Consider the following 19,195-nt stretch of genomic DNA (forward strand, 5'->3'; position numbering starts at 1 on the left):
GGCCTTCACAGAACACCTGAATTTAAGATCAAATTAAGGACAAGTGGACACCATTCAAGGTGATTTTTAAAGGGAGTTAGTGGCACTAGATTTTATTTAAAAGGTGGCAGAATGAAGGGGGCTGGATACAGATACATGCCAACACTTTATTTGAATAACTGAAAGCCGTCTACCCTTGTCTATTCATGTTTGTGGTTGTGATTTGACAAAACGTGAGAAACTTTCTCAAGGCATTGTATATCCAGCCTTAAATAAAACCCTGAAAAACAACTCCACATGTGCACAGCCTGGGTTAAACAAACTGTGTCTGTCTTGGAGATGCCAACTTCATTAGTACCCATAAGGCATGCACCTCATTAATGAACGTCATTAAATCAGGCGGCGAAGCGCTGGGTGGCTGCCAACGAGACGACTGCTGGCTGGCACTCAGGAGAGGCGGCTAGTCCCAGTTGGTGCAGAGCCGAGTTGCAGCTGCTTCTCTTGCAGTTTGTTCTCAGGAGGACAGGAGGAGGCAGAAAAAAAAAAAAAAATGAGGAAAGAGGAGATTTCAAAATATGAAATGGGTGAGTGGGGGTGGGGGGATGTTAAGTTTGCAAAACGTGGGGGTGTCATGGGTGTGCGCTCAATGAAACCATGGATATGATGCCATTTCGAGGAGCGATGATCTGAGTCACCATTTTGAAAATTGCACGTTTCACAAACATTTAAAGCAATTTAGTTTGACTCCAGTCTGGTTGAATTCCTCAGAAAATTATGTTGCTTTCGAATCAGTACACCCAAACTAGTAACAACAGAAATTGGAGCATAATTTGCAGCCTTTTTTAGATTCTACAGCCCCAGTTCTTCATGATGCTTACGTCTGCACATCCTTACGTACCCTGAGGTGTGGTGTCTACTGTGGAGCTTACAACTCCTTTCTACACACCTCACCTGCTGAGGAACTCATGCCCTCAAGTAATTAGTGTTAATCAGCTATGCACTGACCATGTAGAGAGCCATATTGATCCCAGAAGGAAATCAAGGAAGGACTTAAAGACAATGTAAGTGCTCGAGTGAGTAAATTACACCTGCGATTAAATGCTGTGGGGATCCAGTGTGGCAGAAAATGATCTAAAACGTGGTCTTTTCATCTGAATAAAGCCCCCACTCCCTCACTGAGATGAACTAAAGAGAGAGAATAACAGCTAAACAGGACTCCAGACATGATATAGAGCAACCCAGAGTAAATATTTAAAACTTCAATCTTTATTTCTTTAAAATAAGATAAAGGAAACTTTGTTAATAATACAAGTACAAAACAATTTATCGGAACACAGTGGAATATACAGGACAGAGCATGACAGCGACAGAAGGACATTAGATATGCATGAAAGAGAAAGATTCTTGGTACATTATAGTCAACAGAACAAAAAGTGGTCTGGTCAATGGAAAATAAACGACACGAGGACTAAAAAATGTTTAAATGTAATTTTAGGTGGAACCAAAAACCTGCTTCTCTTTCCAGTTTCAGTTGACAAGCTCACAAATCATCCTCCAATAAATAAGGCACTGAGGAGGACCCAAAAAGGCAGGAAAAGCTGGAACGTATGAGCACGTTTGTGTTGACATTTTTGAATACGTGGAAGACAAAGTCATAAAAAATGTTCACATTTTACAACGTGCATAAATACCTTTTCCATGTTAAATCACTCTTTAACATATTTCTACTAAATAACGCTGACGTTTAAAAAGAGTTGACGGTAATATTTAACAGGATATGAACGTAGAACAATCAAAGCAAAACAAAACACAGGTTGTGATGCACAAAAAGATAAAACCTCAGGCACATCATGTGTTTATTTTTGGTAACCTTTAAGCGAACTTACAGTTTTGGCTGCTTGCATGTCAAACGTGTTGGGAATGAACTACCCCACCCTCTTCCAACATGCTCTAATCATGTCGTTTTTAAACATTAGAACTCGATCTTCGCCAGTTTTCATGCATATTGGTGTTTGTGTCATTCGAGACATCACACTGTGCTTCTAATGCAACACAAGTTTCTAACATGGAAACAAAACGTCAAACTTGTTTAACTGATTAAAGCAAATCCGATCAGTTTGGTAGATGAAAAACATTTTGGCACCAAAAAATATCTACGGCAAAAAATTTGTAAGAGGAGAGGGGATATAAAACCAAAGCTGCTTGAAGGCAGAACACTTTCTTCTCTGTTTTGTCACCAATAAAGATAAGGTTTAAGAGATAAGGCAATAAATTGACAAAGAGTCCTTTAAGTAGCAGATGTCCCTCTGGCAGGCTGTGGAGTTTTTACCCCACCTGTGAGATTGGGGCTAGAGTGGAGGCATGTATTGGAGGGACCATCAAAGTCTCATATCTCATGCATAACTCTGCAGGCGAGGACAGGTGGCGCCTACATCTCGCGGGTGGTCAGGTGATGTTCGGGGATGCCGTTGGCATGAGCCACCGCAGTGTTGTTCTCATTGAGGCGCCTCACGCGGTACATTTCGTAGTGGATGCTGCTGGTGATGTCCTTAATGTTCTGCATGTGGGTCCTGAACGAAACAGAGACACATGCAAACACAAAATAAGAAGAAATTCACCATTTTTCAGATGAATTCCTGCTGTTTCCACCATATTAAAGGTTGATGATAGGATGCGGTTATCCCACTGAATTATTTTCAACACAAAACACATAAATTAACAAGAATAACTAAAACAAACATTAAAAAAATTATGAACTTGGATAAAAATAAGTGTTTTGGAAATATTTTTGTCACATTTTTAATCAAATTGTGAGCCAGATGTTGAAAACACCATACTGTACGTAGGCAGTAATTTCACTCAGCAAGTGCAAGGTGTAGTGTGGAGGGTCTCTGATTGTTTTGTTGTGTTGTTTTGTTTTTGCCTTTTTTATACAAATGGGAACAAAACACTTTAATCCATCCATCCCAGTATCTTCTGATTCCTCACTCTTCCTAATGTGAGCTGTGAACCTCGTGGCCTTCATCCCCGCTACGTCGTCAGCCTATGGATCTGTCCAGTTATTTCTGTATCCTTTTCATTTATCCACCTACTTATTGTAACAAGACCGGTAAACTAACTGTTCATAAAGTGTCTGAATCAGATCTGGGTTGGTACTGAACATTGAACCCCAGCATGGACATCCTATGTTTTTTTTAAGAATAAGCAAACTTCATATCTAATTATTTTTCTCCAATTTGACATATTTTTGCAGATATGAATTTAAAGAGATTTGATAAAAAACTACAACTTAGTTCTCTGAAAATATTCAGACAAAATCATGTTGCGAACTACTATTTTTATTTCATTTTCTTCCAAGTGGTCTAGTCAAGACGTAGGTGGGTCTGGTTGCCTGCAGTCTTTGAAACCCAAGGCATCCAAAGCTACATCTGAATAAAATGAAAACACACAATATTTGAAAAAGACCAAACCCAAACACTTCAGGTTTTTGGATGTGTTTAACTGGAGTTAGGGGAGGGGATTTTTACAAATGAGAACATGTACAGGTCCTTCTCAAAATATTAGCATATTGTGATAAAGTTCATTATTTTCCATAATGTCATGATAAAAATTTAACATTCATATATTTTAGATTCATTGCACACTAACTGAAATATTTCAGGTCTTTTATTGTCTTAATACGGATGATTTTGGCATACAGCTCATGAAAACCCAAAATTCCTATCTCACAAAATTAGCATATCATTAAAAGGGTCTCTAAACGAGCTATGAACCTAATCATCTGAATCAACGAGTTAACTCTAAACACCTGCAAAAGATTCCTGAGGCCTTTAAAACTCCCAGCCTGGTTCATCACTCAAAACCCCAATCATGGGTAAGACTGCCGACCTGACTGCTGTCCAGAAGGCCACTATTGACACCCTCAAGCAAGAGGGAGAGACACAGAAAGAAATTTCTGAACGAATAGGCTGTTCCCAGAGTGCTGTATCAAGGCACCTCAGTGGGAAGTCTGTGGGAAGGAAAAAGTGTGGCAGAAAACGCTGCACAACGAGAAGAGGTGACCGGACCCAGAGGAAGATTGTGGAGAAGGGCCAATTCCAGACCTTGGGGGACCTGAGGAAGCAGTGGACTGAGTCTGGAGTAGAAACATCCAGAGCCACCGTGCACAGGCGTGTGCAGGAAATGGGCTACAGGTGCCGCATTCCCCAGGTCAAGCCACTTTTGAACCAGAAACAGCGGCAGAAGTGCCTGACCTGGGCTACAGAGAAGCAGCACTGGACTGTTGCTCAGTGGTCCAAAGTACTTTTTTCGGATGAAAGCAAATTCTGCATGTCATTCGGAAATCAAGGTGCCAGAGTCTGGAGGAAGACTGGGGAGAAGGAAATGCCAAAATGCCAGAAGTCCAGTGTCAAGTACCCACAGTCAGTGATGGTCTGGGGTGCCGTGTCAGCTGCTGGTGTTGGTCCACTGTGTTTTATCAAGGGCAGGGTCAATGCAGCTAGCTATCAGGAGATTTTGGAGCACTTCATGCTTCCATCTGCTGAAAAGCTTTATGGAGATGAAGATTTCATTTTTCAGCACGACCTGGCACCTGCTCACAGTGCCAAAACCACTGGTAAATGGTTTACTGACCATGGTATCACTGTGCTCAATTGGCCTGCCAACTCTCCTGACCTGAACCCCATAGAGAATCTGTGGGATATTGTGAAGAGAACGTTGAGAGACTCAAGACCCAACACTCTGGATGAGCTAAAGGCCGCTATCGAAGCATCCTGGGCCTCCATAAGACCTCAGCAGTGCCACAGGCTGATTGCCTCCATGCCACGCCGCATTGAAGCAGTCATTTCTGCCAAAGGATTCCCGACCAAGTATTGAGTGCATAACTGTACATGATTATTTGAAGGTTGACGTTTTTTGTATTAAAAACACTTTTCTTTTATTGGTCGGATGAAATATGCTAATTTTGTGAGATAGGAATTTTGGGTTTTCATGAGCTGTATGCCAAAATCATCCGTATTAAGACAATAAAAGACCTGAAATATTTCAGTTAGTGTGCAATGAATCTAAAATATATGAATGTTAAATTTTCATCATTACATTATGGAAAATAATGAACTTTATCACAATATGCTAATATTTTGAGAAGGACCTGTAGATGATATGCTGAGTCAGAAAAGTCATGATATTGTCATAAGTAGAGCCCTTTGATTTGTACAATGTGGAAAACATGCAAATAAAATAAATTCCACAGTAGAACATGTCATATCAGAGAGTTTGTGTACATGGAGATGGGCTCTCACTAATAACATCTGTCCATCAGACTTAGGAACAAAAGAAACATGTTACAGTTCTTGTCTTGGTGTATCAGACAGTGTATGACAATAACAAACTCCCCTTAAAATCCCCCTTAAAAAAGCTGGGAGAGTTCACCAGCTCTGTGTGCATGTTTATAATTAACATGGTATAATAGAAATGTGATGCAAAAGCATTTTTACATGGATTTACAAGGTTATCTCTATCTGAGCAATTGCACTTCCCTGCAAATCTCCCTCTTGTCTAGAGGCCATCAATGGTTTTCAATACATTTGAAACAAAAGATAAAATGAGCTCCAGATTTTTGACAGTATTACTTTGAACAAAAGGACAAAACCCACTCACCTAATAAGAAGGTCTCGTAAGTAGGCAAACTCACAGTGGGCGATGTTCTCCACTGCATGGGAGACATAAAAAGAAGTCTTCAGCATTTGAAATAAATAAATTAATAAATATATAAAACTAAAAAGGAATCAAAAGACTGTTGAAAGGTTTTAAGCTCAGTTTCAAAACAGTCCACTAGGTGGCGGCGCGGACAGAAATAGTTACAGTATCAACATAGTTGCAGTCTGCTCTCTGCTACTGCACAGATCTCTGCAGCTATGTAAACACGAAGAGATAGGAATCACTGCAGACAAACTTGAGAATAGACGTGTGCTTGTATGTCTGTGCAGCATGCTGCAGGAAATGAAACTTCCTTAATGAGACATTTGATAAAAGGACCAGAGCCTCCTATCTGCAGTGGCTAACATAATTTAATATTTGATCCCAATGCTGCAGTGAAATGAAAACAGATGGACTGATTTGAGACAGAACATTATTACCATACTATTTATCTACATTATTCAAGTTGTTTTTGTGCGATTCTATAAAATTATATAAAAAAGAAACATCCATTAAAGTAATATGGCTGTTTTAGAGTCACAGTCTACAAAAAGATTGAAGTAGGACAACAGCAGCCTGAAGATTTAGTGAAAATTATTTTACAGCATCAAATATTTTGACTGTGTCTCGCTTTTCGTCTTATTCCTCATGAAATAATTTCCAGGTAAGCTGTAAATGTACTGCTTTGATGATAGATGATCATAAATTATAGAAGTGTAAGAAAAATTTACCTTCAATAGTGCCCCACTTGGTCTTCCTCCCCAGCAACCTTCTGCCGTTCACTTGGTACTCCTGATCGCTGCCCACTACTGCAAAAGGGATCATCTCCTGCTCCAAGGATCAAAGATCCACAGTCAGTGGAATTATAAAGTCACACCTAAAGCCACTGCCTTGCACAAGTATTCACACCTCTTCACTTTATCAGATTTTGGGGTGTGTCTGTACCAGATTTTCACATATAGAGACTGAGGGTTTGGCAAATAGCCCAATCAATTTGCACAGTAATTTATAAGCCTTGAAAGATTTTCATTTGGATTTAGGTCTGGAGTTACAGCGACACTTTCTAACTAATAACTATGCTTTCATGTAAACCATTCAAATGTAACCCAGGCTGTTTTTGCTTGTTTGTATAATATGCAGTGGGATCTTTCCTCTGCACGTAACGTTTTACATACAGGCCTAAATTTTCCTTTTCGGTCTCATCTGACCATGTTTGCAGTGACCCATACACAGTCTGTAACAAACTCCACAGTAGACTTCTGAAGGCTTTCTTATACTAAGGTGACTTCTATGACTAATGCTCCTCTTTGTCCAGCCTGTCCTTTTAGAAGAACAGCCATGTCTTTATAGGTTCACATTTGTGTCGCTCCTAATTTTAATATGATGAACATCTGTGACATCCCTAAAGCTTTGGATATTGTTTTATAACCTAGAAGCCTCCTTTAAACCTCTCCACAACTTTCTCCCTAACCTGTCTGATGTGTTCCTTGGCCTTCATGATTCTTTTTGTTTACTAATCTTCTCCAACAAAACCTCTGAGGCCTTCAAACAACTGAGAGATTATATTACAGGTGACCTCTGAAGGCACCTTGTTGCCCTGGAGTTTTTTTTTAGAGGTATCAGAGTAAAGCAGGGTAAAAATAAATGCATGTCAAACTTGTATATTTTATTTGTAAAAAATGTTGAAAACTATGTATGCTTTTCCTTAATTTTCACAATTTTCAGCAGCTTTGTGCAGGTCTGAAGCATAAAACCCCAGTGAAATAAATTGTGGTTGTTTGTGGTTGTAATGTGACTGAAAGTGAAACATTTCGAAGGCTGTGAATACTTTAATATATCATATGTTTAAGGTGAAAAGCTATGCTCTCACTCTGATCTTTTCATTAATCATTCTGTCCTCTGCATCCTCATCAAATTCCTTCTGAGGGTACACATCGATCCCATTGGCTCGGAGCTCTTCCCTGATCTGGTCAGAAGAAATACAAACATATGCACAGAATCAACATTAACCTGCTACAGATTTAATGGGGAATTAGAGACAAGGTTCATTCATTCTACACAGATATGCAACACATGTACTTAAATTATTCATACATTAGTACTAATAAATTAAATCTTCACCAAAGTTTTACAGTTATGTGTTAACCATAATATATAAATAATTTTAAAAAAATCTAGTCATGCCTGATCCTTCAAAAAAAAAAAAAAAGTCAGTAATCATTTGAAAAAAAGCAAAATACCAAAAGGTACCTTCTTTTTGAAGAAGTCTCTCTCCTCCAGCGTGAGAGTATCTGCCTTAGCAATGACCGGGACGATGTTGACCACTTTGCTGAGACGCCTCATGAACTCTACGTCAAGAGGCCGCAGACTGACAGGGAAGAAAATAACAGCAAAATTAGGAGCATCAACGTAATCAGAAAAATGCAATACTAGATTTCACCAGTAGAGGGCAGTTTTCTCCAATTATTCTTCCAGATCAAGTTATTTCACATCCATCTGTTCTACTGGATGTTTCATGAGATTCAAGAGCCAGGACCTCTGAGCATTGAGGAAGCATCTGCATATTTTTAGATTAAGGCCAGTTAGTCTTGTGCACTCAAGCAAAAGCACGCAGAAAAGAGATAGGAGTGCAAAAAGTGATAGCTTGCACTCAGCAACACACACTCTTTTTCATGACACACTCTGTTGTCCCTTCTGCGTGTCTTCCATTAGCCTTTTTAGGGTGAACTCTTTTAACAACTCTGTCTTCATCAAGGAGCCGGCTGTTGCAAGATGTTTCCCAAGAACCAAGATACTCGGCTAGAGTTTCAGAGACTGAAAGAAAATGTGTTCTGAATCCATCACTAGATGGACATGTTGGAATATGCGAAACCTCCTGCTAATTCCTTCTGTGAGCAAACCCCAGTTCCCTGATAACCAGGAACTACAGGCTGAGACAAGAGAGTAGATTCGGCTGTTTGATAAGAGCCAGATGTTTGCATTTGTAAGAAATCCAGAGAGAAGCTTAGCATATTGGCAAGAGCAGCCTGTGTTTGCAGTGCAGTGGAATGATGTTCTGGGGTATATTGCCTAGGTTTGGAGTAAAATGACAGAGCTTCATGTGTGTGTGTTCAAGCTGAAGCATAACGGAGCCCAGCTTCATATATTAAAACCCGAGAATAAACAAAAAGCCTGGATGAACGCATGCAGACACTTCTCAGACGACTGAGCTCCAGCCTGTAACAACAGCAGTCTGTCACAAAGTCGGTCCTAATCAAAACCTATTTATACTATCTGGTGATGCTTTGCAGGACAACATGCTTTTTACAATAACTGTTTTTTTTATTCATCTCACCTCATGTAAGTTTGCTTTCATTCAGACATTAATATATTTAAGGCTGCCACTAAGAAGTTGTTGTTTTCATGATTACTCTATCATCCTAGTTTATAGGTTAATTGATTGTCCAAGAACAATGTTTTTTTTATCCAAAAAAGCTATTTTACTTGCATTTAATATTCAATAAAATATAATTTTTTGCAATAAATGTGTTGACTAGAGATAGGCTATTTTTGTATAGTTTGTTGTTATAAAAAAAAAAAAAAAAAGAGTAATTTACAATAAATATCCAGCACTATCCAGTATGGTTGTGATTGTTAATTATAAACACCTTATCAAAAAATATTGTGTTCATATTTTAAATCTTTATAACCCATTCCTAGCGTGCACTAAAAAAATTGACGCTTACAGATGATTATAGTCAAAGTTATTGATTACTCTGACAAATGGCAACAGCATTAAATATCTTTACAAATCTTGGTTGTTGTCATTACCAGTGACCAGTCGGGGGGATGAAGTATATGCAGCAGTGGACTCTGGAGTCTGGAATCCTTTTCTTCCTGTTGATGTTGATTTCCTCCTGCAGGTACGCTTCGTACTGGTCGTTAATAAACTTCATGATGGGCTGCCAGCTACGTTTATGGTAAAAGAGACAAATCAGTTAAGGGGAACACTGAAAATAAGGTGCAACAAGATTTTTCTAGGATGTTGGTTTGACTAAACTGTCACTGAATACACGCTGATTGCAGTAACAGAGAAACTGTACCAGTTCTCATTGTTAATTTGGTCTCCAAATCCTGGCGTGTCAATGACAGTCAACTTCATTCTCACTCCTTTCTCCTCAATGTCTGCACAGAAAAAGGAGCAATGCCACTAAATGTCAGCTATACAAACACAGGCATGCAACATGATTCAAATAGTTGAGTTTCTTACTAAAACCCAGCAGCTTCGGGTCTTCAGGTTCGTATGTAATAAAACAGCAAGAAAAGTAGAAAAAGGAAAAGAAAAAGGAAAGAAAGGCCATACCATGACTAATGGACTTAATTTCAATTGTTTTTGGGATCTTCTCCTGGCCTGTGCCCAGTACAGACTTCCGGCTGACTTTAGACTTGAACAGGGTGTTCATCAGAGTCGACTTTCCAAGGCCACTCTGTCCTGCGAGTTAAAAGCAGAAAATGAGACAAATCAGCAACATTGGCTGCATTCTAATGCTGTTATAAATCAACTCATAATGAAAATAAAACTTTCCATGAATGTCTGAAACTTATTTAAGGTAGGCACCAGACTGCAATTGTTACTACATGAATCAAAAAGTGCTCCATTTGGACAGAAACAAGATGAAGAGAATTACTTTGTTTAACCTGCCAACTGAGTAATTAGGACGAGCTTGGAGTAGTCTTTTGAGAAGTAATCATTCACAGTTGGAGTTCAGGTCAAGTCAACGAGAACTTCTCTGATTTATAGAGATGACCTCTAAAACACACCTAAAATACCTAAACAGGCCGTCAGCAGGACATGATTCATTCAAATGTTTAAAACCCGACAGCTGGAGCTCATCCAAGAAGGTTGTATTAATGCCAACAGTGTGAAGGGGTGTAATAACTTACAACTATCACAGAAAAAGACATGAAAGCATCTGTGATCAAACATTTTGAAAAGTTGCCACAGATTTTCAATTGGCTTTAGCTCTTTACTTTGACTGGGCCATTCTAGTGCATAAATGTCCACTGTATCTCTAAGCTGTGTGTTTAGGGTTCCTGTCTTGCTGGAACGACCCAGTCCTAAGTCTTTTGCAACAGTATTTCTTCCAAGACTGACTTGCATTTAGCTCCTTCCATCTGCCAATCAACTATGAACAACTTCCCCGAAGATAATCGCCACAGCATCATGCTGCCACCACCATGTTTAACAGTGGGGATGGTACGTTCAAAATGATGTGAAGTGTTACGTTTTCTGCCTCAGTGTTCTGTATGTAGACCACAAATTTAAATGTCTGTCTCCTCTTACAAAACCACATTCTTCAAGAAAATGTAAATACTTTTTAAAACCACCGTAGGTGGTTCAAGAGTAAGAAGTACTTTTTTGTATCTCTTTTGATCGTGTCATTTTCTTTTTTGCATATTTGTTCTGATTACTATTCTTTCCTGCTTTTCCAGTTTTGTAAGCGATTTCTGAAATGCTCTGATTTGTGTAACAGAATGTATTTCATCATCGACTTACAGTAGCAAACAAAAGAAAACATTAAAACTGAGGTTGTTTTATTTTACCCAAGATCACTTCACAACCAATCTTTTTTTTTTTTTTCATATGAGATGGCAAAGCTGTCGCGACATCATCCTCAGGAGACGTCCATTAGTGTTGGAGAGAGTTTTATGATGGCCTGGTTACAGCAGAGGTGTGTGTAATTAAAGGTGTCTGATCACAGGACTCAATGAGAGTTAGGCTTCCAACAGAGAAGGCTGCTTGTTATAATCGGCTTGACGCCTCTCTTTTGAATCAAGAATGATTAAAGAGACAAATATCATTTCAGTGTAACAGGAGGAAACAAAAATGAGGGGATTTTTATGAGAGATGTATCTCTGGATGTGAAGGCAGGAGAGTAAAAATAGAAAAAGGGCATTTTTAATTATGCTACATATGTTTTGGATTTAACATTATGTATGAGGATGTAAAATGTGAGGAGAGATGAGTAAACCATGGCAGAGTTACAAAATGTATGTTTTTCAAGACCAAGGCTCTCAAACTCTAAGTGTAAAAATGCACACCCTACCTACAACCATGATGTTAAGTTCGAAGCCCTGCTTCATGGCTTTTCTCCTCATCTGCTCTAGAATGGCATCAATGCCCACATAGCTGAAGTCCACCACAGCTCCACCAGCCTTCTCCCCATACAGGCTGCCCACTGCTGGGGGTACCACAGCGTCAGGCACCACCGCCTCAGACATGGCACTGCTGCTGTTGCTGGGGAACACCTCTGGTCCTGCGTTGACACAAAGAGAAGGAGGGAAAAGGTTACTTGGTTGCTGTAGATGTGAAATCACAGAGGAACTAAGCATTTGATGGGAGGGAAAGAGGGGTCGAGTGAAGTCAAATAAATGTCATCGGCAATGCGGAGAATGTGCAAAACCGGTACTGCAAGCAAGATAAGGAAGTGTGGAAGAGATGTTCACAGCTGAGGTTCTTTTAAAAAACTTCCTCATAGCAAGAATGCCAACAATTCAAAGAATCTGAGGAAGTATGAGAAAGACAAAAAAAACAAAATCACACCGTAAAGTGTCAGGCAGGTCAAACAGCTGTCATACATGGGATGTAATAAACAACATCACAATTAAATAAGAACAAAGACAGAACAGGTAAGCTTGTTAAGTTGCCTCAAGGTCTAACGCTTTTGAGTACAGCATTCACATAAATGGTCTGAAAAACGTTTTCATTTTGCCGGGTATAGCTCTTGAACAACAATCAGACTTAGATAAATTTGAGATTGACAGGTCATAGTCTCAATTAACAACACAAACAAAAAATTAAACACAAAAACTGCCATCAATGCAGGTGGAGTCGTCTTTAAATCAACAAAAGACACATGGGTTCAAGTCTGAGTGCTGAAGCTAAACCAGGTCTGTACAGCCCCAGCTACAATACTCAGATATTTTATTAAATGCTAGTTTTACAGGGTTTGTTGGATCCCCATCACAAATTTAATAATATGTATCAATGCTCCACCAGCATGGTGGCAATGTTATCATTCCCTGCATCAAAATGTAGCAAGTGGGTACAGATTCTCCCAGAACAACTGGAACTCTTGTTTTCTCAGCCCCAATTTACAGATTTCTTTCGTTGTTTGGAGCAACATTTGAAGTTTAATGGAAACAAAGCCAGAACAAAACTAAACCGATGTGAAAAAAAACCATAAACAGACAGACACCAGCCTTCCTTAGCCTCTATGGGCGTGGATGAGCACAAGAGCAGGGACAACAGTTGACTGATTTTTGGAAATCATAAAACAGCAGTGATACTTCCTGTAATGGCTTCCTGAACATAAGAAAACAGGTCAAGTATGGTCAGCAAGTTAATTTACTTTAGATGTTCAGTCTGAATTAATGCAAAAGGCAAACCCATATCCAGAGGACAACATCTGCACCACAATTCATAATAATTTAATTAACCCAAAAAAAAAAACAAATAATCAAAAGTCCAAAAACAAAATGATGAAATAACTTAAAAAACAAGAAAAACCAAAGCTCTATGTATCTTAAATGTCTGCAAAGCATTTCAACCTAATCCTCTTCATATTTCACGTGATACTTCAGATAGGACCAAAAGTGACGATCTGACAGATTTTACCACCCCGACACCAACCCTGCTAAAACAAAGTGAATTTTAAACAGATGTAGCCTTCATTCCAGCAGGCTGACTCTACTCAAGGGAAACTTGTTAGAAAATATTTGATCTATTTTCGAAGTACTTCAGACTTGGCAGGAGGTCATTGTACCAGTCTCTTTGAATCATTTGATTTCCTTGCATGGATTAATAGGTTATTTATTCAATGTTTAGCCAATATACTGAAGACTGAGCATGCAGAACATGCCTGCCCCTCTGTAACAGTGTAACCTGTCAGTATACAGGTCCTTCTCAAAATATTAGCATATTGTGATAAAGTTCATTATTTTCCATAATGTCATGATAAAAATTTAACATTCATATATTTTAGATTCATTGCACACTAACTGAAATATTTCAGGTCTTTTATTGTCTTAATACGGATGATTTTGGCATACAGCTCATGAAAACCCAAAATTCCTATCTCACAAAATTAGCATATTATTAAAAGGGTCTCTAAACGAGCTATGAACCTAATCATCTGAATCAACGAGTTAACTCTAAACACCTGCAAAAGATTCCTGAGGCCTTTAAAACTCCCAGCCTGGTTCATCACTCAAAACCCCAATCATGGGTAAGACTGCCGACCTGACTGCTGTCCAGAAGGCCACTATTGACACCCTCAAGCAAGAGGGTAAGACACAGAAATAAATCTCTGAACGAATAGGCTGTTCCCAGAGTGCTGTATCAAGGCACCTCAGTGGGAAGTCTGTGGGAAGGAAAAAGTGTGGCAGAAAACGCTGCACAACGAGAAGAGGTGACCGGACCCTGAGGAAGATTGTGGAGAAGGGCCGATTCCAGACCTTGGGGGACCTGCAGAAGCAGTGGACTGAGTCTGGAGTAGAAACATCCAGAGCCACCGTGCACAGGCGTGTGCAGGAAATGGGCTACAGGTGCCGCATTCCCCAGACCTGGGCTACAGAGAAGCAGCACTGGACTGTTGCTCAGTGGTCCAAAGTACTTTTTTCGGATGAAAGCAAATTCTGCATGTCATTCGGAAATCAAGGTGCCAGAGTCTGGAGGAAGACTGGGGAGAAGGAAATGCCAAAATGCCAGAAGTCCAGTGTCAAGTACCCACAGTCAGTGATGGTCTGGGGTGCCGTGTCAGCTGCTGGTGTTGGTCCACTGTGTTTTATCAAGGGCAGGGTCAATGCAGCTAGCTATCAGGAGATTTTGGAGCACTTCATGCTTCCATCTGCTGAAAAGCTTTATGGAGATGAAGATTTCATTTTTCAGCACAACCTGGCACCTGCTCACAGTGCCAAAACCACTGGTAAATGGTTTACTGACCATGGTATCACTGTGCTCAATTGGCCTGCCAACTCTCCTGACCTGAACCCCATAGAGAATCTGTGGATATTGTGAAGAGAACGTTGAGAGACTCAAGACCCAACACTCTGGATGAGCTAAAGGCCGCTATCGAAGCATCCTGGGCCTCCATAAGACCTCAGCAGTGCCACAGGCTGATTGCCTCCATGCCACGCCGCATTGAAGCAGTTATTTCTGCAAAAGGATTCCCAACCAAGTATTGAGTGCATAACTGTACATGATTATTTGAAGGTTGACGTTGTTTGTATTAAAAACACTTTTCTTTTATTGGTCGGATGAAATATGCTAATTTTGTGAGATAGGAATTTTGGGTTTTCATGAGCTGTATGCCAAAATCATCCGTATTAAGACAATAAAAGACCTGAAATATTTCAGTTAGTGTGCAATGAATCTAAAATATATGAATGTTAAATTTTCATCATTACATTATAGAAAATAATGAACTTTATCACAATATGCTAATTTTTTGAGAAGGACCTGTAGATTTAAACTGCTGTGTCTATATCTACGTTTCTGTGGTGCTGCAACGCTTCATAAGGCCTCCACTATCCTCAGTATCTGTCCTGTTAATGTGAGACTGGAAAAGAAGCTGAAACATGATCCACTCCCAGCTGGCCTGCCTCATGCACACATTTACAGAGTGCATGCTTGGCTTTGTGAATTGAAACACTGTACTGGCAATGAACCTTTCTTGTTTGATCATACACCTGACAGGTAGGCGCGTACATGGACATTCATGAAACTGAGTCCAGCAAACGTTTCTGCTGCTTCGACATAAAAACGTCCAGACAACGAGCCACTTCACCCAAATCACTTAAACCGTCATGGATCGGTACCAGTGCTGGTGGAAACAGGCACGCACTTTGAAATGGCCTTGGAGTGATTAATGAAAGAAAAAAAATGAAATCAGCAAAAAATAACACTGCGGTGGAAACTCTAAACCTTGGCCTTACTTTCATAATGTACCTCATTGTGTGAATCCATGTGTCATAGAGACCCACCTATGAAAGCAACTCTCTTGACCTCCTTCACCACTTCCCCATCCTGTTCCAGTCAGACAGTCAGCAACTTGCTGCATCTCACTGCCCTCTACCTCCCCAGTGCACCTCCCTTCTGTTCATACCTCTGTTTGCTTCTGTCCTTTTCCTCCCTTCTGTCAATTACTTCATTTTTTTCCCACGTGTCCTGTGGCAGCATTTCAGACATAACATATATAGAAGCTGGTTGCTGACATGTGCCAGGGCGGTTTTGCTCTACAGAAAGGATATCCTAAGATGGAATCCTAACTTTTATTAAATAAGACAGCATCTAAGTAGACAGCCCACGTTGCTGTAATAGTAACTTGTGTTTGAGCCTATGTGTAGAAATAAGCGTGTTTATGTTGTGTGTGTATGCGAGCAGGTTTGTCACCCAGAGGTGCAAAGTGGTGAAAACAGTTGAAGTTAAAGCTACTTTATTTCTCCAGTTTTCCTTTAAGTATACATGGACCAGTATGGTCAGCAGAGTATGATATCCCTAAATAAAAATTCTACTTTTTATGATACCTATTCATTTATCTATATGCACTTATTTACAGAACAGAACCACTTTGCCTGTTAGGTTAATTGGTAACTTTAAATTGCCCTTAGGTGTATGAATGAGTGTGTTCATGGTTGTTTGTGTGTTGCCCTGCAATGGATTGGCGACCTGTCCAGGGTGTACCCCGCCTCTCGCCCATAGACTGCTGGAGATAGGCACCAGCTCCCCCGCGACCCACTATGGAATAGGCGGTAGAAAATGACTGACTGACCACTTATTTATAACAAGATTAATAAATTAATATTTTATATATTTAACTGAAAAAAAAATCTTATGCCTGGATGTCTCCCTCGGGAGGTGTTCCAGGCATGTCCCACCAGGAGGAGGCCTAGGGGACGGCCCAAAATACGTTTGAGGGACTATGTCGCTCGGCTGGCCTGGGAACGCCTTAGTGCTCCCCCCCCTGGAGGAACTAAAGGAGGAGAGGAAAGTCTGGGTGTCTCTACTGAGTCTGCAGCCGCGACCCAGTTCCGGATAAAGCGGAAGACGACGAGTACGAAAATCTTATATATTAAAGAAAACAAGAATGATACCTACTGCTGTTAAAATAACGTCACATTGATAATATTACTTATGATTGTCTATAACATTCATTTTAATCACAAAATATTGCAAAAATAAATAAAAGACCCCTGGTAAACATCTTTTCAAGTGCTCATTATGCACTATAGATGTCTACTCTTTGTAACTTAAGTAGTATTGTTAATATCAACAGATATAATTATAATATTACCTGGTTAACTTGTCAGGGTATCTGCCTGGGTTCCTTACTGCTTTTATTTAATACTTGCCAACCATAGTTTTAAAACAGTATACCCTTGACAAGCATGGTGGGAGCTTCTTTAGCTTCCACACCATGACTTTATATGTTTTTTATGGATGGAAATACCCCTTAACAAAAACATTTATTAGCCTTGTCAGCAAGAAATAGGTTCCCTATCCGTCTTTCAGCCAGCTGTCTGTAAGTGCACAGTAAATCAGAAAGGTTGCTCTATTCTTCATATAGCTACTTCTTTTAGTCTGACATTTTCTTTGACATGACATTGTAAGGGCCTTAAATCATAGGAATACTATGATGGAACATTTTTGCAGCTTTTAAACTAACTATTAAAAACCTTGGTATTCCTAACAAATCCATGCATAGTAGCCAAATTTTGTTCGTTTTCTGCTTTGACTTATGTTTATTCAAAGTCTAAACATATGGATAAAAAGCAACAACAACAGCGAAGAACATCTTAACACATAAAATGTACAAATATGTCTTACCTAAAATGTAAATTGTATTTAAAGTTAGAGATGTTTAAGGCTAAAGTAACAAACTTTTCTATTCCTAAAGTGATACGGATATCTTTTTTTCAGGGTGTTGCACACCTCCAGAGGCAAGTCTGTAACCAAAGACTTTCACCTGAGACACCAAACTCCTGCACACTGTTTTTTGCAGTGTGCAGGAGAAGACACTTAATCTCAGCAACTGGAAAGCACAGAGGAACTCATTGGACTTGCAGCATTGCTGTTTTCTATTAGAGTCACAAAAGATCTTTTTGTGTGCTTTCAGCAGTATCACATTTCTTTGTTTTTTGCAAATACAGCCAGCGGTCTGCTCAACCACCAAGCATTTGTTTTTAAAAATAGGGTAACAAAAGCAGGGAGGGGCATTAAGAAAAAAGTATGGGGATAAGGGTGAGATAAGGTTAAGAAGCAAAAAGGAAGTGGACCTTTAATTCTTGGGGGTTGAGGTAGAAAAAGATAAAGGTCTGGGAAAGGAGGACGACAAAGGAAAGGATTTAGAACAGAGGAGGGGGAAGGAAAGAGGAAAGACTGTGTGGACAGTTATGTTGGTGATTTATTCCACTTTTGGGCCTTAGGCATTCCTCACTAACTAACTACAGACCTCCAAACTGAGATGCAACTACATTTTAAACAAACATCTATGTTCACTTCACAATCCTCCGAAAAGTTACAGAAACCCTCAACAAGCACACAGAAAACTGGCTCTTCAATATACTGGTCCTTCTCAAAATATTAGCATATTGTGATAAAGTTCATTATTTTCCATAATGTCATGATGACAATTTAACATTCATATATTTTAGATTCATTGCACACTAACTGAAATATTTCAGGTCTTTTATTGTCTTAATACGGATGATTTTGGCATACAGCTCATGAAAACCCAAAATTCCTATCTCACAAAATTAGCATATCATTAAAAGGGTCTCTAAACGAGCTATGAACCTAATCATCTGAATCAACAAGTTAACTCTAAACACCTGCAAAAGATTCCTGAGGCCTTTAAAACTCCCAGCCTGGTTCATCACTCAAAACCCCAATCATGGGTAAGACTGCCAACCTGACTGCTGTCCAGAAGGCCACTATTGATACCCTCAAGCAAGAGGGTAAGACACAGAAAGAAATTTCTGAACGAATAGGCTGTTCCCAGAGTGCTGTATCAAGGCACCTCAGTGGGAAGTCTGTGGGAAGGAAAAAGGTGGCAGAAAACGCTGCACAACGAGAAGAGGTGACCGGACCCTGAGGAAGATTGTGGAGAAGGGCCGATTCCAGACCTTGGGGGACCTGCGGAAGCAGTGGACTGAGTCTGGAGTAGAACATCCAGAGCCACCGTGCACAGGCGTGTACAGGAAATGGGCTACAGGTGCCGCATTCCCCAGGTCAAGCCACTTTTGAACCAGAAACAGCGGCAGAAGCGCCTGACCTGGGCTACAGAGAAGCAGCACTGGACTGTTGCTCAGTGGTCCAAAGTACTTTTTTCAGATGAAAGCAAATTCTGCATGTCATTCGGAAATCAAGGTGCCAGAGTCTGGAGGAAGACTGGGGAGAAGGAAATGCCAAAATGCCAGAAGTCCAGTGTCAAGTACCCACAGTCAGTGATGGTCTGGGGTGCCGTGTCAGCTGCTGGTG

The 19,195-nt window shown here is 39.9% G+C and overlaps 1 protein-coding gene across 10 annotated transcripts in view; it reads right to left on the reverse strand.

Annotated features, from left to right (window-relative positions):
- Positions 1–1,223: 1,223 nt before the first annotated feature.
- LOC124862407 (septin-9-like) overlaps positions 1,224–19,195 on the reverse strand; it is a 111,928-nt gene continuing 93,956 nt past the window's right edge. For all 10 annotated transcript variants that reach the window (XM_047356298.1, XM_047356299.1, XM_047356300.1 and 7 more), the window contains 9 exons: positions 11,763–11,972; positions 10,019–10,147; positions 9,759–9,840; positions 9,487–9,624; positions 7,927–8,044; positions 7,547–7,642; positions 6,408–6,504; positions 5,638–5,689; positions 1,224–2,549 (listed from right to left, as the gene is read on the reverse strand). In XM_047356298.1, coding sequence (XP_047212254.1) covers positions 2,408–2,549; positions 5,638–5,689; positions 6,408–6,504; positions 7,547–7,642; positions 7,927–8,044; positions 9,487–9,624; positions 9,759–9,840; positions 10,019–10,147; positions 11,763–11,972 — 1,064 coding nt within the window. In that variant the 3' untranslated portion in view covers positions 1,224–2,407. The remainder of the gene's footprint in view (positions 2,550–5,637; positions 5,690–6,407; positions 6,505–7,546; positions 7,643–7,926; positions 8,045–9,486; positions 9,625–9,758; positions 9,841–10,018; positions 10,148–11,762; positions 11,973–19,195) is intronic.

The sequence above is a fragment of the Girardinichthys multiradiatus genome, chromosome X, assembly GCF_021462225.1.
Source record: "Girardinichthys multiradiatus isolate DD_20200921_A chromosome X, DD_fGirMul_XY1, whole genome shotgun sequence".
Classification (NCBI taxonomy): Eukaryota; Metazoa; Chordata; class Actinopteri; order Cyprinodontiformes; family Goodeidae; genus Girardinichthys; species Girardinichthys multiradiatus.